General features: G+C 56.4%; 7 protein-coding genes across 7 annotated transcripts; 5 read left to right on the forward strand and 2 right to left on the reverse strand.

Annotated features, from left to right (window-relative positions):
• The first annotated feature begins 549 nt into the window (after window positions 1–549).
• PUNSTDRAFT_93003 (uncharacterized protein) lies at window positions 550–2930 on the forward strand. Its single transcript, XM_007388370.1, has 5 exons — window positions 550–592; window positions 656–1063; window positions 1125–1381; window positions 1436–2426; window positions 2488–2930. Exons 1-5 carry the CDS (start codon window positions 564–566, stop codon window positions 2720–2722), a joined length of 1920 nt encoding a protein of 639 aa, XP_007388432.1. The 5' UTR covers window positions 550–563; the 3' UTR covers window positions 2723–2930.
• A 345-nt stretch (window positions 2931–3275) lies between these two features.
• PUNSTDRAFT_116520 (alpha/beta-hydrolase) lies at window positions 3276–4852 on the forward strand (the record flags this gene model as incomplete). Its single annotated transcript, XM_007388371.1, has 9 exons — window positions 3276–3393; window positions 3459–3559; window positions 3619–3770; window positions 3836–3920; window positions 3976–4206; window positions 4279–4357; window positions 4413–4518; window positions 4578–4653; window positions 4730–4852. 9 exons carry the CDS (start codon window positions 3276–3278, stop codon window positions 4850–4852), a joined length of 1071 nt encoding a protein of 356 aa, XP_007388433.1.
• A 2508-nt stretch (window positions 4853–7360) lies between these two features.
• PUNSTDRAFT_138686 (uncharacterized protein) lies at window positions 7361–9417 on the forward strand (the record flags this gene model as incomplete). The annotated part of the gene is made up of 6 exons (XM_007388372.1): window positions 7361–7654; window positions 7708–7794; window positions 7865–8077; window positions 8138–8602; window positions 8660–8780; window positions 8843–9417. The coding sequence occupies 6 exons, from the start codon at window positions 7361–7363 to the stop codon at window positions 9415–9417; spliced, it is 1755 nt and encodes a 584-aa protein (XP_007388434.1).
• Window positions 9418–9616: 199 nt separating this feature from the next.
• PUNSTDRAFT_122880 (uncharacterized protein) lies at window positions 9617–11733 on the forward strand. The gene is made up of 6 exons (XM_007388373.1): window positions 9617–9914; window positions 9969–10055; window positions 10113–10331; window positions 10390–10854; window positions 10920–11040; window positions 11094–11733. The coding sequence occupies exons 1-6, from the start codon at window positions 9621–9623 to the stop codon at window positions 11663–11665; spliced, it is 1758 nt and encodes a 585-aa protein (XP_007388435.1). The 5' UTR covers window positions 9617–9620; the 3' UTR covers window positions 11666–11733.
• A 132-nt stretch (window positions 11734–11865) lies between these two features.
• PUNSTDRAFT_146535 (uncharacterized protein) lies at window positions 11866–13724 on the forward strand (the record flags this gene model as incomplete). The annotated part of the gene is made up of 6 exons (XM_007388374.1): window positions 11866–12129; window positions 12193–12279; window positions 12343–12537; window positions 12592–13074; window positions 13130–13247; window positions 13306–13724. The coding sequence occupies 6 exons, from the start codon at window positions 11866–11868 to the stop codon at window positions 13722–13724; spliced, it is 1566 nt and encodes a 521-aa protein (XP_007388436.1).
• Window positions 13725–13802: 78 nt separating this feature from the next.
• PUNSTDRAFT_93009 (cytochrome P450 monooxygenase pc-3) lies at window positions 13803–16138 on the reverse strand (the record flags this gene model as incomplete). The annotated part of the gene is made up of 7 exons (XM_007388375.1): window positions 13803–13978; window positions 14034–14237; window positions 14315–14404; window positions 14458–14513; window positions 14571–14913; window positions 15006–15755; window positions 15820–16138. The coding sequence occupies 7 exons, from the start codon at window positions 16136–16138 to the stop codon at window positions 13938–13940; spliced, it is 1803 nt and encodes a 600-aa protein (XP_007388437.1). The 3' UTR covers window positions 13803–13937.
• Window positions 16139–22489: 6351 nt separating this feature from the next.
• On the reverse strand, window positions 22490–23984 carry PUNSTDRAFT_122882 (uncharacterized protein; the record flags this gene model as incomplete). The annotated part of the gene is made up of 4 exons (XM_007388376.1): window positions 22490–22999; window positions 23090–23505; window positions 23604–23785; window positions 23848–23984. The coding sequence occupies 4 exons, from the start codon at window positions 23982–23984 to the stop codon at window positions 22646–22648; spliced, it is 1089 nt and encodes a 362-aa protein (XP_007388438.1). The 3' UTR covers window positions 22490–22645.
• Window positions 23985–24392: the final 408 nt, after the last annotated feature.

Raw genomic sequence — 24392 nt, forward strand, 5'->3', positions numbered from 1 at the left:
AAAGCATGCGCCATCTCCAATTTGAGAAACGGGACATGGGGGTCACGCTCGTTCAATCCAGCGTCAGTCATGAGGAGCTGTATCCTCCGCGGAGGTATTTTTATTGGCATCCAAAGCGGTCAATCATCGTCGAGAGTGATGCGAGTTGTGCTAGGTTGAGGTCTGACCATTCATCACTGAACAACGAGCCGACAATGTTTGACAAGTATCTGAAGAGTGGTGCAGCTTTAGCACTCGGAGATCATAAAGGGGAGATACGAACTTCTCGTCATCATTTGTCGAAGCCGTCGATGGCCACAAGACGTGGTACGGTCGGACGTCGCGGTAGATGTATGGATACTTCCCAACAGAGGATCACATTTCGTCGCTCAGCAACTGGGAACATGCGTTGAAAATTAAATTGACTGAGTGAAGATCGTCCTCGAGAGCCAGAACGCGGAATACAACAGAGAGTCCTGATCACTGGCACGGTCCAAAATTACGCGATGCCGCGCAGACAGCCGAGACCAGTTTCCCACGGACCTTTGTCTCCGTTCCCACCGCCAGTGAGCTCCCTGTCCGCGATGGCGAGCGAGCAATCGCGCAGCGCAAAGTGAGTAAACCGTATCCTCCTCGTCGCCCCGTACGACGAACACGAAATGAACGCCGCCCCCAGATTCCAACAGATCTACGATTCGCTTCCCCCGAGCGCGCAGCAGGCGCTGGTCGAGCAGCACCTCCTCCCGCTCCTCAACCATGTCCCCCGCGAGCGGGCGCGCAAGGTTCTCACCGGTGCGCGTCGCGCGCAAGCACGCGCGACGAAGGTGCCGACGCTCGATATCCGCGCGAAGAAGAACGAAGTAAACGATCTCCTGGACGAGCTCGAGCGCGACGCGAAGCGGTCCTTCGTCCGCGACCGGTCGAACAAGGAGGAGATCCTGTCCGAGGTCGTGAATAGCCTCGTCGAGTGGCTGAACAAGGTCTGGAGCGTCGCGTACGAGCACAAGACGAACTTTGCGCAGGCGCACGGGTGTTTGTTGTTCGCCGCGGACGTGCTCGATCACATCGCGAACTCGCGCGGGGGGTGCGTGGGCCGCGTCTCCGTTTCTATTCCGAGTGTATGCTTACTGAACGAGACGACGCAGGTGTAAATGCTCGTTCACGAACATGTTCGTCCCGATAACGATCAAGACGCGAAAAGGGAGGCTCGTGCGCGCGTTCGAGCTTAACGGCGCGCACCAGATCGAGAACGTCCTCCTATGGATCTGGCGGGATATGTTCCTCACAATGCTTGCCCTCAACAAGCCTCGCGTCGCCAAAGCCATCCCGGAGATGCTCGCCGACATCGAGCTGATTCTCGGCTGGCCCGCCGTTGAGAAGGTGCTCTACGGCGGCAAGCGAAGTGAGCCTACCTCATAGTCCACCTCATTTGTCTGCTGAAACTCGCCGATTGCAGTGTTTGACGGCGACGAAGAGGATGAGGACGAGGAAGACGACGAATACGGCTTTGATTGCCAGGACTTCGGCAGCGACTCGGAGTTCGACTCTGAAGACGAAGACGAAGAGGGCCCGTGCGGCTGCCCGTATCACGCCGACCACTGGCCGCGACATATCAACGCGCAAATAGTACCCCTCCGCACGCTCGTCCGGACGCACCTCACCAAAGTCTTCTCCACCGTGCCCTCCGCGCGGCTCTTCAAGTGCCTCACCGGCATCGCCGAGTACTACAAGCACGCCGAGGGCCAGCTGCTCGCCATCCTACGCCCGCTCCAATCGACCTCCTCCGAAGCCGCCGCGGCCGCGCTCGACATCTACGCCCTGCAAGACCGGCCGGTCGACATCGCCGCGCACCTCGACGCCAACGCGGCGCTGCTCCGCCCGCGCGACGCGCGGTCGCTGCAGGCGGCCGCGCTCGCGATGGCGCTCTCCCCGGCGCACTCCGCGCGGGCGCTGGCGCTGCTCGAGAGGGAGCTGCGCGACGCGGCGCAGGCGATACGGGGCGCGCTGCGGGGCGCGTTCTGCCACCTCGGCGACGCGGCGGCGGCGGACGAGGTGCAGCAGATCCTGCGTCTGCGCGCGGGGAGCGCGGCGCGCGCGGAGCGGGTGACGGCGTACGTCGACGCCGTGGTCACGCCCGGCGCGCCGACGAACCCGATGGCGCTCGCGGCGATGATGATGGGGTTCCCGCTCGGCGCGGCGCTCGCGGACGAGATGAGCGAGCAGGATCCGATGGGGTATTTGGACGTGGACAGGGACGATCCGGATCTGGAGGATCTGAGGGAGGAGTTTAGGCCGAGGTTGAAGGAGAGATTCGAGGGGTGGGTGGATACGGGGATGGCACTTGGGTTGGGCGGGGGGCCGGCGGTGCTGATGAAGATTTATAAGGAGCTGATCGAGACGATGCCGTTCTTGCGGGGGCAGGATATCGTGGACGAGATGATCGGGAGGTGAGTCGAACACGGGTTCGTTGTGGCCGAGTTGTAACGCTTATGCCGATTCCCGTAACAGGTTGGCGGACCGGCCGAGCAAGCACTACATCTGCGATGCGCTCGACGGGCTCGCGGTCTTCGTGAAGACGCAGCGGAAGAGGGCACAGATCCGCGCCGAGAAGAAGCGGAAAACGACGTCGTCCGCTCCTCCCGCGTTTGGACCCTCTTCCGCCGGCCCCGACGGCGAGGACGACCCGCCACCGTTGATCCCGATCACCCGCAGCGATTTCGGCGGTATGAACGACGTCGACTGACCGACCCGCGGCAAGTCGCCCTCTCCGGACGCACCATCCCGCTTTACGATGACCTCCGTGTTTTTTTTCCTCCGTTCGTTACTTCGTCAAGGCTGCTGAACACGTCTACCATCAATGTACTCCATAGCTACCGCACTCATGCGCTCACGTTCGATACCGTATATCGCCAATAGGGCTTCTGATAGGTTAATATGCGTAAATCCCTCTCTCTCTCCTGTCTCAAGCGAGCCGTTCCCGCTATCGCAGTATCAAAGGACCGCGAAGAAAGCTTCCTATCAGACCGTCGCTGACCCCGGACCAGCAAAAGGCCGGAGCACGAACGCGACGGATCACTCGGAGTTAGATGTTGCGGCTGTGTCTCGCCTCCGACACGACGTTGTTGGACTGGGCCATCTCCATCTCCGGACAGCTGGGGGAGGGACAGCGTATACCCGGCGCATAAAATAAGAATGGCAGGCCCGCGAAGTGCGTACTCCACCTGCATATCCTCACGCACCCCACGGCCATGTTGACTTTTCGTGGCTTGAAGATCTCGTCGGTGCTGGCGCTGTTAATGTTGGGTCTAGCATGCCTGGGCGAGGCCCGGTTCGACCCGCGCGGACATGCAAAAGAGGTAGCGAAGTGTCCGAGCGTCAATCGGGCGGAGGGCAGGGACGTGGAGATCGACATTCGTACGTGCTCGATTTCAGGGGGGTCCATGGGTACCAGTCCTCTGAGTCTCTGATCGCGAACGCAGACTACGTCGACCTCAACCCGAAAGCAAAGCGGACGTTGCTGATGGTGCACGGATGGCCAGGTCTGTGGAGCACCTGGTCGTACCAGATTGAAGCCTTCCAGGTGTGCATTGCAAGTGAAGGCAGAGAGGCGCGATGCTCACATGCTCTCTCGCGGCCCAGGAAGAATACCGGGTGCTGGCCGTGGACCAGCGCGGCTTCGGCTCGTCAACGCACCCCGATGACGTGAAGTCGTCCGGAAATATGGTCGACCTCGTCGGCGACCTCGCGTGCGTGCTTGAGCATGCGAACGTCGACAAAGCGATCTGCGTCGGGTACATCGTTCTTCTGGACCCGTGGTGTGAACGTTTCCCTGAGGCATCTGGCTCCCTCTTCGCAGACACGACTGGGGCTCGGCTGTCTGCTACGAAGCCGCCCGGCGGCGGCCCGACATCATCGAAGGCGTCGTCGGCATCGCGGTCCCCGTACGTCCAGAATCCTCCGCTGACCAACCGTCACCGACGACATTTGTTCTTACAGTACCTGCCCGCTACCGGGCCCTTCATCCCCACCTCCACGCTCGCACACTCCATCCCCACGCTTAACTACCAGCTTTACTTCGCCGGCGACACGGCCGCGGCGGTGGCCGAACTCGACGCCGACGTCCGTCGTACGCTCCGCAGCACCCACCGGACCATCGACAGCCCGAGCGCGGACGCGTTCTTGACCAGCAGGACCGACTTTCTCGGCGCGTACGCGAACCTAAACGAGGTAACGTCATCTTTCTGGTAGCGAACGAAAAAAAAATTAGAAGCGATTGACCCCTGCCACGATCCCGTTCAGATACCGCCGATTCCGTATATGACACCGGATGAAGAAGATTACCTCGTCGAGCAGTACAGCATCCAGGGCTTTAAAAACAGTAATGCGCGTCCTGTGCCCCAGTACCATCGTCGTCGCTCATCCGGATGTGACAGCCGTACAATTTTATCAAGACGCGAACCGATACGCGACCTGGCAGGGCGCGCACGAGCAGGGGAACTTTACGATCCCGCAGCCCGTGCTTGCCATTTTACCGACCAAGTCAGTTGATGCGCCGTCCAGGAAGATCCAACAATAACCTTCGTACCTGTCGATTCTAGGGACCGCGTCGCGGACTGGGTCCTGTTCTCGGAGCGCCTCGGAGTCGCGAAGTGGATACCGAGCTTGACGCAGAAGGTGAGGTCCCTCGGTTCGGTCTTTCCTCGTTTGTTCTTCCAATCTAAAGAAACGTTTCTTTTTTTGAATTGGTAAGACGGTGGAGAGCTCGCATTGGCCGCACCTCGAGCGACCGGATGACGTTAACGGCATCCTCCGCGAGTGGCTTGGTGGCCTGGGTGGACCGTCAGAGTCAACAAGGCATCTAGACGAACTTTGACGCGGACCAGCCTGTCTCGGGAGGGTCACTGTGCTCTCCCGTGCATGCTGTGGCATCGTACTCGATCTTTTGTTCGATTGCGTGACTCATTATAGACGTTTTCTGAGCCACCATCCGCACGCGCTTATGCTGCCCTCAGTCCCTCGACTTTGACGAGACCAAAGAAGGTGTCGTGTCCCACCATGGCACTGCCCATCGCGAAGGAGAACATGCTCGGAGATCTTCCTGCGGGTGCGCGTGCAGGTCACACCATGCTGGTTGTAACTTGAACTGTATAAGAAAGTGTTCGCTGCTGCAATACCGCTCTTCCCACCACACTTCACCTTCGCCTCCTTTTACAGCATCGACACAGCGTCCCTGCTTGGTACATCTTCTCGCATGGAGCACGGCCACGGCATGCGATTCACCAGTCTCGGAAAACATGCCCGCGGCGACGCGTTCGCCGGCCCGTCATCACTCGTTCCGCTCGCGACCGGTCCTTGCCTCGGCGCGATGTCGCTGGCCATCCTGGAGGAGCTCGCGTCGCCGACGCGGCGTGGTCTGCTCGCGGTCCGCGCGCTCAGCGCTTCCGGTCCGTCTTCCAACCGAAGGCGTTCCGGCGATTGGCCGTCGAAACGCAGGCGCAGGCAGCGAGTCTCTTTCGCGGGGCTTGAGGCGCGCGAGCCAGCGTCGTTGACCTCGGAGGGGTTTTTTTTTCGCCGAGAAAGGAGAGATTGTACGCGGTTCTGAACGGCACCCACGAGATGGACTTTGGCACGATCGGGATGGATTCCGGCAGCTCTGGCACCGCCGTTAGTCGATTTGGATCCGCTTCGTGTACTTTGCTCGTCGCCTGTCCAGCTCTCTCTCGCAGCTATAGCGCGCCGCCACCCTCTTGTACCCGTGTCGGCGGAGCGACAGTTTCTCCGCGACAGCGTCAAAAAGCTCGTCATCGAGCCGCGGTACAGGGTGGGTGGTGGGGCGGAGAACGACGAGCGGTTGATGGTGTTCCACTTCCTGTGGCAGTTGATGCCCCGCTTGCGGCATCTCGAGGTTAACGACTCTCCCGGACGTCTCTCACGCGGCTTTCTGGATCACGTCAGTAAAAACTGCCCGTTCGTATACGCGTCGGGCGCTCTGCTTACCCGTTTCTGTGGTGAAAAAGGATGTCGACGTCTTCAAGCGATGGCCGAATCTTGAGCGCTTCTGTTGCGAGGCTAACAGCGCGTTGTCCGGACAGGGCGAATGTTGGCCGCTCCCGCCTGCGGAAAATACGACGCTGAAGTTTCTCAGGCTGGGAAATATCAGCATAGTCGGCGTGAACCCGTGGATCCTCGTCGAGGACCTCAGCGGCCCACCTGAGGCCATCGAACCTTTGCAAATGGCTCCTGGACTGCCGGTCGGGCTGGAGACGCTGGAATCGGATAACGTCCGATTCCCGGCTCCGGCCATGCCAATGAACAACGACTTGTGCGGTGTGATCAAGCACGAGAATGGGATGGCGACTACTTCCGGAAACGTAGAGGAGGGCCAGTGGCCGTTGAATTTCGTGAGCGTGGGCTTGGAACTCCTAGTGCTCGATGTGCTAATATACGTGCATGGCTAGCACCCTTTTGCGAGATTGGTGACGTGCTCCCACAAAACGTTGCGAGAGTTGGTCCCTCGTCAATATTACAACTGTCCCGCACGACGTTGTTCTTCATGCTATGAAGTCTGTGGGGCCGCAATCCGAATATCCACCAGTCACGAATCTCATCATCAGAGAATACCCTCACAGCTACCGAGGCGTCATTGCTTTGTGCCCGCGCCTCATACATCTGGGAATTGATGGCCGCGGCGCCGAAGGGGCCTTGATCTGTGATGCTCTACGTCTCAACAATCTTCGCACGTTGAAAGTATACCACGACTTCGGATTGTACTTGATCAACAAACTTTTCGGCGACCCGAGCTCGAGTCTGAATACCGGGAAACTCAGCTCGCTTGAAATGATCGATTTGACTGATCTGGATGCCAATGCAAAATGGAACGTCTACGGACTCAATATGCTATGGAAAACGCCGCTGGGAGTCCCGAGAACTCTGCTGGTGCAAGGCGTGCACCAATCCTGACGTTGGAGATGCCGTGTGGGAGCTACATCTCATGAGCAAAGACGTTGGTTGAAGATACAAAAGTGACCGTATTTCGGAGGGGTGGATTTAACGTTTCCCGTAAGACTACCTGTGGCTGATATCTCTGTCCGTACGTACCTCCAAACAATTTTTATACATGCGTAAATGGTAAGTTAGGTAGTAGCTAGCTATTCACACGCCACCGTCGCGTCAAAGGACGCGTTACGGTGGACCGTCTTCGAGAACTTGCACTCGGCCACCACCGTGTGTGTTCTTTGTTGACGGGCCACGTTTTTCTTCGTCATTGTTCCGCGAGATGTATATGAGCAGAACGCCTTACGACGGTGATGTGCCACTCACTGTATCTTGCTTCCTCCACCACTGCACATTGCTCTACATCGTCCTAGCACCTGCAACCTAAATGTCTTCTTCCGAATCATGGATCGGTTATCGCTTGGGAGCAACGCCCAAGCAGGACGTATTCGCGTACTCTTCGCCATTCTCTCAACCTTGGCCTTCCCCGCACCTAGGATCGCTGCCCTTCGACATTCTCGAGGAGTTATGTGCTTACTTTGTGCCCTCGGATGCCTCTATACCACCGACTCCTGCTGAGCTTAAGGCTCTACGCTGTCTCAGCGAGACGTGCAAGCGCTTCAGGTTTATATTTCAACCGAAGGTTTTTCGATATTTGGTGGTGAAGACCGAGAGACAGGTGGTCAGTGTGGTTTCGGCTCGCTATCAGCCGCATTGCTGAATTAGTGCGTTTAGGAGGGCATCTATGAAGTGCTCAACGGCTCCTGTGGCCTAGTGTTTAAACCCATGCCAGAGGATGCGGACGAAGTGACCAGAGAGCTGGTAAGCTTTCAATCTATTGGACACTTCTTCTGATATGATGTTTAACTAACATTATCCTCCCGACGTACAGTATAAGATCGAGAACGCTGTTCCAATCGTGGACGTGATTCCGATTTCCGCTGAGAGAGAATTTCTGCGGCGTGGTGTGCGGACTCTCGCGGTAAAGCCAAAAAACGTGTTCGATTACCTCGACATCCGTTTCTTGCTCCAGATGATGCCACTTTTACGGCATTTGATTATCGCGGACTTCGAGCGGCTATATTGCCAGCATATTCTTGACAAGGTCTGTAACTCCTTTCTCGTTCCTTTATTGTCTCACAAGACACCGACGTATATCTCGCAGAATGCTCGCATCTTGCGGAAGTGGCACAACCTTGAGAGCTTCTACTACACCGGCGGTGACTTATCTGTCAACACCGATCGCTTGCCGTTACCCCGTGCGATAGCAAACATGACTCGCCTCAAGCACCTCCTCCTGATGGACCTTGACATTGCCATGAATCCGTGGATTTTCACCGAAGATGTCGGTGTCGGGATGGATCCCACGCGTGAGGATCAACGAGCTTTGGGACGTGTCTGGGAGTACGTGTGGTACCGGCCCCAGCTTCTGATGAAAGAGCCGCCGAGTACTCCGTGGCTGCCTAGTCGACTGAAGTACCTGGGGCTCGCCAGGATCAACTTCGAACAAGAAGGGGTGCCGCTTACCGAAGACGTGGCGAAGATATTAAGATGCGAAAGGGGGGAGACGAGCCAGAATCTAGAACATACCAACAAGGATAAGATTGGGGAAAAGTGGCCCCTCGATTTCGTGAGCCCAGATTCGCCATGTATATGCCGCGATTCATATTGAGTATCCATATTGTAGCATCCATTCGCGCGACTGGTGATGTGCTCGCGGGGCAGTCTGCGAGAGCTGACACTCCGTGAAATCAAGGGAGTACCTCACGAAACCGTTGTGCACGCGATGACAGCGGTAGGATCACGATGTATGTGCTTCCAGTTGCTTGCTATAATCAACCTTAGCCCATGTTGACATGGACACACCTAGTGCATGTTCTCCACGTCATTAAGTACCCCGGGCGAGTTGAGGATATCATCGCGTGCTGCCCGCGTCTGACGTATCTGGACATCGATGGCTATGGGAAAGACCCAGAGGCAGAAGCTGCGTTTCTCGACCACTGTGTTCCCGCACACGTTCGCCAACTCAAAATATATGCGCCGTGGCACTTCACGCTCTTCGCGCAATGGCTTGAGTGCGAAAGCTCAGCCATAAACACGGGCCGATTACGATTGCTCAACATAATAACACTGGTGGGGATATTCGAGGATGGTACAGAACGTGCGATCCTGGAGGCGGCAGAGAGGCGCAATAGCGCGCATCCGGAGATGAAGGCGGTCAAAGTGGTGCTTGACAAGAGACAGGAGCAGGTCACCGATGCGGGGAGTGATGAGGGCGACGAGATTTACGAGGAGGACGACAATGGCAGAGACGAGGAGGACGACAATGACAGGGACGAGGAGGAGGAGGAGGAGGAGGAGGAGAGTGACGGAGACAATGAAAGCGACCAAGGTATCGAGATGGACGAAGACAACGAAAGCGACGAGAGCGACAGAGCAAACTAGACTTGCAATTAGGTACTGATTATGTAATGCGCATGTCAATGAAAGTTGAAACTCCGCCCACAAGAACGTGTTCTTTGCGACACGTTCTTCCCGCCATTGTTCCCTGACTCTGAGCCATCTAGATTCTACTGATTCACTCCTGAGAGTCATCCCCGCCGCATCTCGCATCGCTACCCAACCTTTCCTCGTCCGCAGCTGCATGGATGGCTCCCTATGTGACTGGCTACCTTCTAAGATCGACATATGGCGGCCGAGATGATGTGTTCGCTTACTCTGATCCCGTTGTTCAGCCGTGGCCTGTCCCGCACTTCGCATCGCTACCCTTTGACATTCTCGAGGACATCGCCGCCTTCTTTGTACCCGCCGACGCGTCTAAGCCACCTGACGCCGCAGATCTGGCGGCTCTCCGATCTCTCAGCGAGACGTGCATGGGTTTCAGGACTACGTTCCAGCCCAAGGTCTTCAGATACATAGCCGTTGAAACGCAGGAGCAGGTGGTGAGCGTTTCTCGCAGTTACAAGCGCGCGTGGTTATACAGCTTTGGAATTCAGGAGAAGGTATATGAAGTCCTCAACGGCTCCATTCTCCTGGCTTTCAGACCGATGCCTGAGGACGCAGACGAGTTGACTAGGAAACTAGTGGGTCGACCTCCTATCGCACGAGTGTTACTAACAGTTATGATGTGACGCGGGCAGTATGCAGTGAAAAATGTTGTTCCCATCGCGGATGTGATGCCCGTTTCCTATGAAAGAAAGTTCTTACGCAATGGCGTCAGGACACTCGTCGCCCGGCCATACTCCAGATGTTCATCCGAGTACCTCGATCTTCGCTTTTTGCTGCAGATGATGCCGCTTCTGCGACACCTCGTAATCGATGACTTTGGAGGAGAGCAGTGCCAGCATATTCTCGATAACGTGCGCCGCTCCTTTCTCGCACGTTATTAGGTCGGCGGCGTTGACACATCCCTCGCAGAGCGCTCGCATTTTGCGGAGGTGGCACAATCTCGAAAGTTTCTGCTACAGCGGCGGGGACCTGTCCGAAAAAACGGACCGTTTGCCGTTCCCCCGTGCGGTGGCGAACATGACTCGCCTCAGACATCTAATGCTCGAAGATCTCGATATCGGCATGAACCCGTGGATCTTTACGGAGGACGTCGGTGTCGGGATGGATCCCACGTCCGAGGATCGACAACGTCTAGGGCACGCGTGGCAGTACGTGTGGTACAGGCCCCAGCTTCTCATGGAGGAGACGCCGAGTTCTCCGTGGCTCCCAAGCACGTTGGAAGTTCTGGAACTGTCCAGAGTCAACTTTGAGGAGAAAGGGATTTGGCTTACCGAACAAGTGGCGAATATACTGAAGAAAGAGAAGGATGCGAAATGCGACGATGGAAGTCGCGTTGACGCGGATGCAGCCGGAAAAGATTGGCCCGTCGAATTCGTAAGTCAGACCCACGCAGACTTTTGCCGATATCTCGACTGGGATAACATCACGCTTCGTACCAGCATCCGTTTGCGCGCTTGGTCATGTGCTCTCGTGAAAATCTGCGGGAACTGGAACTCTCTGCCATCAAGGGCGTTCCTCACGAACCCGTGATTCACGCGATGAAAGCTGTAGGCTCAGGACGTACGCGCCTCATACTTCTCGTGTCAGCATGTCGCCTCACCTACATATTGCAGTGCGGGCTCTCCACGTGAGGACATACCCCCACTCATTGAAAGATATCGTTCTGTGCTGTCCGCACTTGGTATCCCTAACCATCGACGGGAATGGGATGACACCTGAGGACGAAACTGAGATGCTCGACCACCACATTCCTGCTAGCGTCCGTGAACTCACGATCTACGCGCCGTGGCACTTCGAAGACTTCGGTCAATGGTTGGAGTCCGAAAGCTCGTCGGTGAACACTGGTTTGCTGAGCTCGCTGAAGACTATATCGCTTGTGGGGGGGTTAGAAAATGAGCGGAATGTTCCATGGGAAACAACGTGCGCGATCGTGGAGGCAACGGAGAGGCGCAACAATGTCCATCCGGAGTCGGAGGCGGTAAACGTCGTACTTGTTCGAGGATTCGCAACGGAAGCCGGCTCCGAGCACGATTCCAACGAAGGCGGAGAAGACGACGAAGGTGAAGAGGGCAACGAGGGCAGCCAGGAGGCCCCAATGGCGAGTGATAGCGGTGATGAGAGTGACCAGGACACCGAAAATGTCGATGGTGACGAGATTGCCGAAGGTAACAGAGCTTCGGACTAATGCTGAGATAGCTGTCACGATGCTTCAGAGCCCCGTACATACTCAATGCTTGTGCATGGACATGTTACAACACTGCACAATACATTGGGATTCAAATAAGTTCACGTGAATAATTTCCACGCCACTGACGCGACCTGCTCTTGCAGCAACCCAGCGCGCATACACTCTCCATTGTACAAGAGGTATACACACCATACGAAATGTCGTCTTTTCCATCCGCTAGTGAAAACTCGACTGGATCAACACTCAAAGGAGAACAGGTGCCTTCGCCTTCCCTCGCCACGATTCCATATGAATTGCTCGAAGAGATCGCATCGTATCTGCTACCTAAGGACCTCTACGCACCTCCGATCCGTGCAGATCAGAGGACTCTGGACAAGCTCAGCCGTACCTGCAAGAGGTTGAAATACGTGTTCCAACCCCATGTTTTTGAGAAATTGGTAGTCAGGAATGATAAGAAGGCGGTAAGTATCCTACCACGATATTGTTACGATGCCAATCTTTCTTTACTTCGTTTTAAACCGCAGCTAGCACTATACGCGGTGCTCAATGGTGATAATGGTTACACTCCCCGGCCTCTGTCGCCTGATGCAGACCCTCTGGCTCGCAAACTGGTTAGCATCCGTCTCCTCAGCCATCGCCCGCCAGTCACTCAACGTTCTCCGTATGCCACACAGTCTGCTCTAAGACATGTTTGGCCTATCCCAGACGTCGTTCCCGCCTCCGAAGACAAAGCGTATCTACGCCACGCCGTGAAGGTTCTGATCGTCCATTCTCCCGGTCTGATCGACCTCCGGTTCCTGTTGCAAATGATGCCGCGTTTGAAGCATTTGCACATTTGGCATAAGGGAGATCATCCTCTTCTTGACCAGGTAGGCAGCTGCCGTTGCCAACAGGTTCACGTAACTCAATGTTCGGGTTGACAGCACGCGCGGGTGCTCAGAAAATGGCACAATCTGGAATACTTCTTCTACGCCAGGGGCCCCGATCTCACCAGGATGAACGGCCGGCTCCCGTTTCCGCGCGCCGTGGCGAACATGTCGCGGCTGAGACACGTCGAACTGCGCGAGATCAAGATCGGGACGAACCCGTGGATCTTCACGGAGGATGTCGGCGTCGGTGTGGATCCCACGCGGGAGGATCAGAAGACACTCGGCGACGTGTGGAAGTACGTCTGGTACCGGCCACAGCTCCTGTTCAAGGAGCCGCCCAGCTCGCCGTGGCTGCCTACAACGCTGGACTTCTTGCACCTATCGCGCATTGAGTTCCTGGCCCCGGAGGTCCCGATGTCGGCTGCAGTGGCAGAGATACTGAAGAAGCGGCGTGCAAGAAAGGACAGCTTGGAAGAGGGAGCGATCCGGCCTGCGGAGGTACCGGAAGGTGAAAACGCTGGATGGCCTGTTGACTTCGTGAGCACCGTCCTTCTGACGGAGCCGGTGCGCTATCCTTACCTCGTTTTTTTAGCACCCGTTTTCGAGGCTGGTGCTTTGCTCCCATCGCACGTTGCGAACGTTATTCTTCACCAACGTCAACGTTCCTCATGATGTTGTCATGTACGCCTTGCGGATCGTCGGGCCAAGGTGTGAGTCGCAGGTTACGGAGGATCTCATTGCCTCACGCTGATCGCGTCGTTCTCATAGTGACAACACTTCGAGTTCGCGGGTACTCCGGCTCCGTCGTAGAGGTGATCGCATGCTGTCCGCGCTTGCAGATACTGGGCATAGATGGCCATGACATGAGCGAGCAGGAAGCGATAGACATGCTCAATAACGACCTGCATCCACACTTCTACAAGTTGGACCATTTGAACCTATTCTCGCCTTGGAACTTCGAGCGCTTCGCACAGTGGATCGGCGATGATAGCTCATCCGTCAACATGGGCCTGCTGCCGTCGCTGAGAACGATCACACTCGTCTGCCATCACGAACCAGTTGAAGCAGCGGTTTCGCGGACGATTCTTGAGGCGGCGAGAAACAGGAACAATATGAAGAAGGAGGACGAGGCGGTCACAGTGTTGTTGGGTCCGGGCTTTCTGGAGGAGGAGGAGGAGAATTTCTAGGAAGAGGACGATGACGGTGTCGGGCAGGAGGACGAGGAATGAGAGCAGCACATGCTGGATTGCACGAAGTTGTGCTCTACGACTACAAATCAGCATTACGTACGATACATACAAGTCGGTTTCAATGTGACATTATCATTCCTTGCCTTGGGCGAGGTCGAGAGCAAAATGTCACACTTCTCCGTCGGAACCTACCCATCATGCAACCTCCACCTACCCCTCTGTTTCCGTCAGCCGTACCCACAGCCCGCCCTCTGTGTCCTCAACATCAGCGTCTCAGCCAAGCGCGCGGAAGTAAGGGCGACGTACTGGCATACATGGTCAAGTGGTTTCTAGGCCAGAACTGCTCGATGGCAGTGCGCCCCGACAGCTGCTTCCACTCGGGCGGTGGGCGAGAGTCAGGCGGCTGCGCGTCCGGGGCGAGCTCGATGCCGGAGAAGACTTGCAAGAGGCGGATGAGCATGAAAGAAGCTTCGTTGTAGGCGAATTGCTGGCCGAGACAGATACGCGGTCCTGGAAAGCGGGTCCCGTTTCATTCAGCGGGTGTGCGTATAGGAGAGCGAGGGTGGCGGGGGGGGGGGTGCACGTACCAGCGTTGAAAGGCAGGAAAATGAACGGGTTCGGCGTGAGGTATTTGTGCAGGCGTTCGTCGAGGAAGCGGTCCGGATCGAATTCTTCGGCTTCAGAAACCCTCAGGTTAGATGCTTGTTTGCGTAGTGGTACGTGCACGTACCATCCGGGCCCCATAGGTCCTTCCGCCTGTGCATGTAAAGCACCGAATACGTGCATCTGGCGAGTTTCGCATCAGCGAATTTCAGGTCTCCTCCAGGGTCAGCGCCTACTCACGACGTCCCTGGGGGCACGTACCACCCCCGCCCGTCCACGTCACCAGAGTCCGCCGGCCAGACCACCTCGCCAACGCTTGTGCGCACGTTGAACGGTACGGGCGGGAACAGCCGCAGGACCTCGTTGATGACGGCGCGAAGGTACTTCATCGCGCGCACGTCGTCGTACGTCGGTGCACGGCCGTCGCGCCCAAGACCAACGTGCTGGGCTATTTCGGAGCGCAGTCTGGCGAAGACGGGCGGGTGGATGGCGAGCGCGTAGAGGGCAGAGGTGAGAGTAGTAGCGGTCGTGTCGCGCCCTGCAATCATAATGTTGAGGATCTCATCTTTGATGAGGGTGGTGTCTACAGGTGAGGAGGTAGGGGTAAATGAAGGCAAGACATGAGAGACAGGTGATCAGCGAAGTTCGTACGAGAGACCGATCCACGAAACGCACCACTTGTTTGTCGGACAAGGTAGTCCAGTAACGTATCCTCGTCCGCCACCTCTTCCTTCCCTTCGCCAGATCTGACTTCCCCGGCCGGCCTCTTTCGCATCGCCTCTTTCAGGATCGGGTCGATGAACGCGTTGACGATGCGCATCGGCTCCGCCGTCCCGTCACGCTTCATCTCGAAAAGCGGCCAGATCGGGCCCACGGTGGCGCGCTGCGCGAGCACGTCCTGCGACGCGCCGAACGCACGCGCGAACGCCTCCGCCTCGCGGGCGCTCGCGGACTGCCCCGCGGCCGCCGCCCCGTTGCGGTGGTTATGCGGGTACGGCAGAGGGGCGCCGAGGGAGTGCACGCGCTGGCCGAAGAGGAACACGGTCGCGCTGTCGAGCGTGAAGCGCGCGACGAGGTCCTGGACGTCGACGGCGACGCCCTCGCGCACGCGCTCCCTCAGGCGATCGATCGCCTCCCGCGCGTGGCTCTCGTACATCTCGAAGTGCGTGATCTTCTCCCGGACGAAGAAGGGCCGGGTGATGCCGCGATGGAACCGCCAGACGTCGCCGTCGGCGTTGAAGACGCCCGCGCCGAGCACGGAGCGCATTTGGGAGGTGAAGAGCGGGCCTTTGACGAAGTTCTGGAAGTCGGTGGCGAGCATGGACTTGATGTGTGCCGGGTGCGCGGTGAAGAAAGCCGAGTTCCAGAGGACGCGCATGTCGAAAAGGGGCCCCGCCTCCGTGTACATGGGCCTGATCGCGTCGCCTTCGATTTCAGCGTTAGCACAGCGCAAGATGGCGTAGACAAGTGAGAACAAGCGAGCACCCACCACAATAGTCGCCCATGTGTTGGATGGAGTACATCAGGCGGTCAATTCCGCCCGGCAGCCTCGCTGAGACACGCGGAACCGGGCGCGCACCGAGGGCATGCGCTCGACGACGGATACGCCAGTCTTTGTAGAACACACGGCCGAAGAAGACAAGCGGGTAGCCCAGCACACACGCAGTCGCGTATGCCCATGCTGGAGCAGAGCTGCCACGGGCGTCAAGTACGCGCTTGAGGGAGAACAAGAGAACGAAGGGGGTGACGAAGGACGGTATCGACCTCAGCAGTGCGGCGATGCCAGGGGAGATCGACAGGGACGGCATCGCTCGGGGGATCATCTCCTGGGAATCGTAGACTCAGTATTTGACGCTCTTCGAGGTGGGATCGGTGGCGGTATACCGTGGCATCAACGAATCACTGAAAATGCGTTGATCAGCTGCGCTGCCTGCGCATTGCTCGACCAGCTGACGATTGCAGCGGGAAGCGGAGCGGCGGCAAACCATGCACTGTCAGTCTTGCCGGTCATCTGGAGCCCCGTGCACAAGCAGACGTGGTACTTGAAGCTTACGAGCCAACGCGGCCCTGCGGCATGATAAAAGTACCCACGTGTACGCCTTTTGCCGAGCCCACAAGGACAGTATCAATTACCGTCATGACTACATGCATATCAGCCTCACTCAATATCACGATACGGCGACTAGGATGTATGGTTCAAAGCTCAAAGCTCGAAGGTACGACGTAGAAGCACCGGCAGGTCCTACATGCTGGCACTCATCGCTGCGTGGCACTTCTCCAGCCGAGCCACTACCTCCTCCATAGTCGGCCGCTGCGCTGCATCGTATGCCCAGCAGTCTGCCACGAGCTTGTACAGCTCCTCGCTCATGCCGTGGGCGATGACCATCGAGTCCGTAGGCCGTTCGGGAAGCCGCTGGTGGGTTTGACCCGAGTGCAAAAGCGCAAACTGCTCCAATGGCATCCGCGTGCTTGTCACGATCTTGCAGCAAACAGATATGAGAATTAATGCAACAGAGCGGGAATGGGAAATGAGTACTCACGTTCCAAACGAGACATGCAAAAGACCAAACATCGGCGGACTTCCCGTATGAACCACATCCGTCCGATTGGACGCGCTCCGGAGCAGTTAGCCTACGAAATGATCAGCTGACGGCATATATGGTCGACGCGGGAGAAGGCATACCACCCGGAATCGTCGAGGGTATCTTCGACCAAGTCACGGCCTGGTTCCAGGAACTAGTGTGGCGTTACTCTCGGGCTGACGGGTCCCAGGAAAGCTGGACGCACCTGTGCCGCGTACCAGCCTGTTACCGTTACCTTCGGCAAGTCGCCTCCTTCCATGACGACAAATCGATACTGAGAAGCAAGCGCCAATCCATATACGGTGATTTGTAGAGGAACAGATGACATACATGTTTGATGCTTCCGTGCACGATATTTCTGCCGTGCAGCGACTTGATGCATCGCGCCATTTGTGTCAGCTGTTCACGAATATGTATATCAATCAGCGATCGTGATTGTGCTCAACATTGATCTTACCAGCTGAAGGCGGTCGGCACCCGGATGATCATTTATGTACTTCTCTACACTGCACACCGCCGCGGGGCTGATCGAATAGCTGCAGGCGTAGACAGAGGTGATCAACACGTTTATCTGTCTGTCACCGACGAGACCACTCACGGTTTCGTTTCATCGAGACTATAAGCCCATAGCGGCAAGACGACACCATCCTCATCCCCCTCGTACACCCGGGCCCACGTAATGATGCAGCGCCGAAAACGCTGCGCAGAAGCCCGACTCATGAGCCAAAGGTAAACAGAACGTCCAAAACAAATCTACTCACATCCAACCACTGCTCGGCGGGTTCGAGCCCGGCTCGGCTCTTCCGGAACACCGCCCCCTCCACGTCCAAGAAGCGCGACAAGGCGTGCAGATCCGCGCTTTTACCGAGTCCGATCTCGTGTATCTCACCGCGCCCGCATTCGATCTCGCAACCTTCCCGGAGGTCCTGCAGCGGCTCCCGCACCAATTCCGAAGCGGTGCGTAGAGCGGAGAAGGCGCGAGTGAGGGCGTCAGGCGCCTCGGGTACGATGTGGAGGACCTGCATGGACCTGCATGAGCGTCGTGGCCCCAGGCATACATACACTTGGAGAAGCGAACGAACATGCTGCAGTCTTTCCATCGTGACCACGATATTTTCTCTGCAGACTTCCTTCCCGTGTCCCGAGGCCGTGTGATATGCGTTGCAGAGTGTTTCCAGAGTGCAGACCGCTTCTTCGATGCTCGGAAACTGGACATACTTTGACAGCTAGCCATCCGATGAGGTGAGTCATCAGTCCTTTCGAATCAAGAGAGGGACATACGTTGTATCGAGAGACGCATTTTTGTATTTGAATGATGAAGTCTCGCGTCATGGTGTCCGCTATGCGCTGCGAGGGGGCCCACTCCCATTCTTTCTTGCTTGTCCAGCGGAGCTCGGCGATTTCCGCCAGTAAACTACGAAAGATAAAACGGTCAGCGTAGTTCGAGGAGGAACGTACGCGTAGTACGACTTGCCTTTCGACACGCGGCAGAGCATCCCTGACTCCCCGTCTGACGCGATTAGGAATCAGAACCATCTGGTCGCAGTTCTTGCGGTAAAGTGCAAGGACAAGCCGATCGCAGAACACAGCGAGGAGTCCGGCCTCGTGTCTATGATCGGTGAAAGCATTAGACAACCAAGTCGTTTCTGCAGTTATGTGGCGCAAGACGAGGGCGGCGAGACGAACCTGTCGGTTCGAACCTCGTGAACAGAGTTGATGATGCCAGCGAGTAGTCTCAGAATCTGGCGGAGGTAGTCAACGTGCGACAAGTCCAGCGCTGTATCCACCGGAGAATCTGCTGAAGAGGCGTAATCTACGGGCAGGGACGATTGCATATTCGGGCGATGCGTCGGTTTCAGATTGTGGAAGTAATGCGTGTTGTGGGCTGTATCAAGGTAACCTGCTCCCTCGTTTGGACCGTAATTTATAGAGGGGCAACATCAAGCTATACATCGCTCTCGAGGCGAACCTTCGAGCTGTTGCCTAGGCGTCCTTATCTGTTAGGAGGGGTGGATAGAAAGAGCAGCCTAAGATGGAAGTGAATGCTGTCCTCAGCTCACAATGACAAGAGAACCTATGTATCATAATTGCATTCAGAGGTAGCGACGAAGGCAGATGATCCTCTTGTCCATCGGAGTTGCGCAAGCTATCGGCGGACTGCATTTCAGCCCGTGCTGGTTGGTCAGCACAACGGCAGAACAACGCAAGTAGGTCCGTGTGGATAATCCCTAGTACAGTGGGCCGATCCGCCGTACAATATCAACTCCGCTGCAAGCTGTCCGATATTCTTGTCGGTCCTTCAGCATTGCTTTCAACAATAAGAGCATCACTAGCGACAGAACTGCAACGACCGAAGTTCTCGTGCGCTATTCGGCCTGATAGGTGGTCTTGCGACGATCAACGCAGAATCGAGAAGGCGCGACCGTGGTATAGCAGCGTGCCGGTGGGAAGCAAGATGTGCTGATTATGTAAAACCAGTGACTGTGATGACTGTGATGATGACGCGCGATTTCGATGGCGCTGTAATAGCGCTGTCGCTCCTTTTATGAGCGCGGTTTCATTGACAGGACCGATGCAGCCGTAAACTGTGTCGCCTCTCAATATTGGTGTAAAGCACGCGACCTTTGCAGCGCATGCTGAGCCATGCACGTGTGGCGGATGATGATGCAGAGGTTTCCACCAAGGCACCATCTGTTCCTCATGCTGCCTACCACATTCCTCTCGTTGGTCGTTTGGACTCCGTACCAGACCTGTTTTGACTCGTTGAGTCAGTGCAAGGCAGAACGACAAAGGGAGTATCGTGGACTTCAAGCACACCCAAATGTTAGTGGGAGATATAACTTGGGTATTAACACATTTTCGAGTCTCTTTAGCCTAGAAGAACGCAAACCTCGCCCAATTTCTACGAAGTGCGTATGCTAAAGCGCAGATGTGAGCTGTTTGATACATGGCTTCAGCACCATCGACTCCTACGCGGCTTCAACCAATGAGCATGACAACTCTCCGGCCGAGCCACAGCCTCCTGAATCGTAGGTCGCTGTGCTGCATTGAATGCCCAGCAGTCCTCCATGAGCTTGTGCAACTCCGCGCTCATACCACGAGCGACAGTTGCAGGATTCGTGGGTATTTCAAGTAGCTTTTGTATGCGATCCGGGAAGTGGGGCCAAAGCGCTATCAATTGGCTAAATCGCAGCTGAGTGCTTGTCATAATCTTCCAAAAGATGCATCAATTGACCTGCTTTAAAACCATGGGGTAACGAAGGCTCACACTCCGAATAATGCATGAAAGTGACCACACATCTCTTGGCTTTCCATATGTGGTATTTTTATCGTCTGCGACACACTCCGGAGCAGGAAACCTGGTCTTCATAAGTTTATAGTATCCAACGAATTGGTACGAGAAGAGAGTGTACGAAATGGAATCGTGTGGCCTGTCAAAACTGATTCACATCCTTCTCCCAAGAACTAGTGTTCCACGCTGTTATCGAGCTATGCGAACATGAATGAGGTGAACGTACTTCCGTTACATAAAATCCTGTCACAATGACCTGCGGTGCTTTGTTCTCATCCTCGAAAAACAACGAATGGGGTCTATCAGCCAAGTATTTCAGTCAGCGCTCACTGTGGAAGACAGTCACGAATGGAATGCTCACATATTCCACGTCACCGTGCACAATGTTCCGGTCATGTGGTGAGCTGAGGCATCGCGCTACCTGGATAGCCTATACAGCAAACAACTCATCAATTATTCCTTACCAACTGGAGCCGATTAACTTCGCGACGTGTTTTGAGGTAGGCCCTTACGTTACCCAATGCTAAAGGGCTGATCGCAAAACTGCGGTGCACAGCAATGAGAACGAGCGTAGACTGTGAGTATAAGTGTGTACGTACGGTCCCTCAGCATGTAGACCATAAGCTCATAGAGGCAAGACAACACCATCCTCATTGCCTTCATAAACCTTCGCCCATGTCATGATCCCGCAATGGAAACGCTGATTCCCCCGTTATGCTCAGCACGTTGAAAACCACTCTTATCGGGACTTACTCACGTTCAACCAGCCTTCCTTGGAGTCACTATATGCCTGGTATATGAGGATAGCGGCCTGTTCTGCATCCAAGGATTCGCTGGTGATGTATAAGTCCGAATCGCAGGAAACCGACGACCCGCTCTTCACAGTATCCTGGGGCCTGAGCTTGAATCGGATATGGCAGTCAATCATATCATCCTGAAGCGGCTTGCGCGCCAGGATAGACGCGGCACGTGAGGTAGAGAAGGCGAGAGGCAGCGGGCTCGAGTGGACCAATAAACAAGCATGAAAGAGGGCGAACGAGATTCCATTTGGCATTGAGAAATAACATGCGGACGACCTATAACGTGCGACATCAGGAGTCGCCTCGCCAACCACTGATGTGAAGTAGATCACATATGAGTTGGGACTCCTCTAGCTTGACCGCAATCTTCTTTCCGTGGCTTTCCTTCAGGTTTTTCGGAGCAGTGGCATATACTTCGCAAAGTGTCGTCAGAGCGGAGATTGTTTCTTGGATACTCAGGCTATCAATGTGTCCCTGCTACCGTGTGAGTAGTTGTGCTCGTCTGTAGAACTCTGAATATTTCCCACCGTCTGCCTAAGATGCGTTCACATGTCAAATCATCTCTGCGCGATACGAGAGGATTCGCGAACCTGGTGATCATGTCCTCAACGAAGCCCAGCATATTGAGTTGTTCTCTGAATAAGTACACCGGATTGTTGATGAGAAGATTATACCCGGCTGTTTCCTGATGAAAGAAGTATGAGTGCGCACGGTAACAGGTCGGAAAGGCGTGTGTCGATAACATACTACTACTTCACCGCACTCATTGATCATAAAGGGGATATGGCGCAAAGCTGTCGGATCAGTAACAGCACCGGCTTGTTAGCTAGGTCGCCTTGTCTTGGTCTCCGAGGCGAGCAGAACAATAGCACAAACCTTCGCTGTCGGCCGATCGCGATTCCTTGTTTGTAGTTCTTTGTTCACATGAGGTGTCGATTATAGCATGCAGATACCACTTCGATCCAAATTTTGCAGCCATCAACCGGACCGCATTCGACAGCATTCGTATCCGACTGGTATTGGTCGATCGGCGAAACTACATCATCGTGCCTTCAGAGACGCAAGAGCTCCGGATAATAAACTGACACTTCAGTACATGAGATCCAACGAAGCGATCGATATCGCAAAACGGCGGGTCACCTCTCCCGTCTCACTGAGCTCGCTTCCGTAACCGCGATACCGGCCCCACATGACGGCGCCGGCACGCGCAGTTTCTCCTGGAACAAGACTCGGTCTATTGTCCAGACAGTTGGAACGTTTCAGAACGAGCGATTCCGACGCGGCATCGGTCCGATGAAGATGAGCAACGAGAGAGGACTGGTGATTATATAAGCTCTTGGGCGGACCGCGTAAATCGAGGCCGCGAAGCTACACGGCTTCGAGCTCGCCATCGTTCTGAACGAGCTTCCTATACTCGGATACAATAAACTCAAAGAGGTTTTGGCATCCGCAACCACGCTTAGCCTCGTTATCTATATTTACATACTTCCTTCTACGAATATCATCCATAATGTCACAAGACCGAAGTCACGAACGGATTCAGCAAGTTCCGCCAACAACAAGAAGCCTTAAGCGCGCATTCCAGGAGAGGAGCGGAAGAGATCCCATGAAACGGGAAGAGACCGGGGGTATCATGTATCATCATCGAGTCGCCGACGCCGGCTCCTTCACGTTTTCGTGCATCGGCGGCACCCGCGCCGCGCCGCGTACGGTAGCTCGCGGCCGACGCGCCTCCCCATCCGTCTCCACCTCCCTCTCCGCCGCGTCGCTCTCCCTCCTCGTCCTCGCGCGCATCCCGCCCGGCGCCGGGGGAAGAAGCTCAGTCCGCATCTGGGACGGCACCGTCTGCGCCGCGTGGGGAAGGTCGTACGGCGTCGACGGCGACGCGCTGAGCCGGTGGCGGATCCGCTCGCGGTCGCGGTCGCGCCGGGTGATGGCCTCGTGCGGACGGGGCTTCATGTGCGTCCGCTCGTATAGCCCGCATTTGTTGCACAACTGGGGGGACCCCGATCGGATCGATTAAATAACGAGAGTCAGTCAGCTCGCAGGAAGGGGAGAGGGGGGGAGGTGAAAGCGGACGGTTACCGATTTTCCGGGGGTGAGCGACGACCGCCGCCAGGCCGCGGACGAGCGCGCGTCGCAGTTGAAGCAGACGCGCTCGACCTGTCCGTGGCTTCCCCGGCCGGGCCTCGCCGCGGGCTGGTAGTCGTGCGCGCGAGCGTCGTTCGGGCTGGCCGGCCAGCGGTTCCACGGTCGGGCCAGTTCCGGTTCCGCAGGCGCGCTCGGCGACGAGCCGTCCGCGTCGTCGTCGGAGGCGGGCAGGCCGTTGGGAGCGGGGTACAGCACGCGGTGATAGGGCTCGAAGTCGAAGGTGGGTACCGACGCGTCTTCGGAGGAGGTGCCCGTGCTAGAGCTGCAGCTTTCGGTGCTGGATGCTTCGGTCGGTGCCTCGGGCGGACCGGAGCGCGTCGTCGTCACACGCTCCGTCGGCTGCTGCGTATCTGGGCGAGGAGAAGACGGGTATCAGCATTTGGGTATCCGGGGTGGGTCCTCGCGAGATCGCTAATCTCGCTCGTGGGAGAGGCGGGGCGGCGCTCACCGTAACTATGGCTGGGCCATACCCAATCTTCAGGCTCGATTTTGACCGCGGCCTTGGGGATGGGCGAATGCCATGTCGAGTAGGACTCCGCTGCCGCCGCCACCATCCCTCTGGCGCTCGTGCTGCCTGCGAGCCAGCTGGGGGGGTTCGTCGTGTCATCTGTGGCGTTGGCGAGCGACACCCTGGGGAAGCATAGACCACGATGTTCAACATGATCTCTATAGTGGCGCGCTGGAAAACTCACGGGTTCCCCCCTACGACGGCGTTAAAAAGAAACGCATCCATCCGACTCTGGACGCGCTGCACCACCGGCGAGTCCGAATGGACCGTCCGGAGAAGAGAGGAAATGGAGAGCGTCTCGTCCAGGCTCAGCACGAACATCGTGGCGGACGAACGGAGGAGGAGAAAGAGAAAGAGAAAGGGAGAGAGCCACCCAGCGACCGAACCGAGTGAGACATAATAATGCCCCACCGCCGAAAGTGCCCCAGGGCGCGTGCACCCTCGCGTCAGGGACGCTGGCGCCGAAGGCAGCACAAAGAATTCCGGATAAGAACCCACTCCGAAAATGCAAAACATTACATAACGACCCCAGCAGCCGAGAAAGGCCTAGTCGAGACGGCGCGTGCCAGTTGCGCTTGTGGCCCGTTTCCGCCATCCCTTTCAGTCCGTTTTTGACTGATAATCGTACGGCACGATACCAGGTCTTTCAAGAAGAACGGGAGGAGTTGATGATCCATGATGATGATCGAGAGGGCAGCCCAGAGGCGTCAAAATCAATTTCGAATTCTA

Source organism: Punctularia strigosozonata, assembly GCF_000264995.1.
Source record: "Punctularia strigosozonata HHB-11173 SS5 unplaced genomic scaffold PUNSTscaffold_18, whole genome shotgun sequence".
Classification (NCBI taxonomy): domain Eukaryota; kingdom Fungi; phylum Basidiomycota; class Agaricomycetes; order Corticiales; family Punctulariaceae; genus Punctularia; species Punctularia strigosozonata.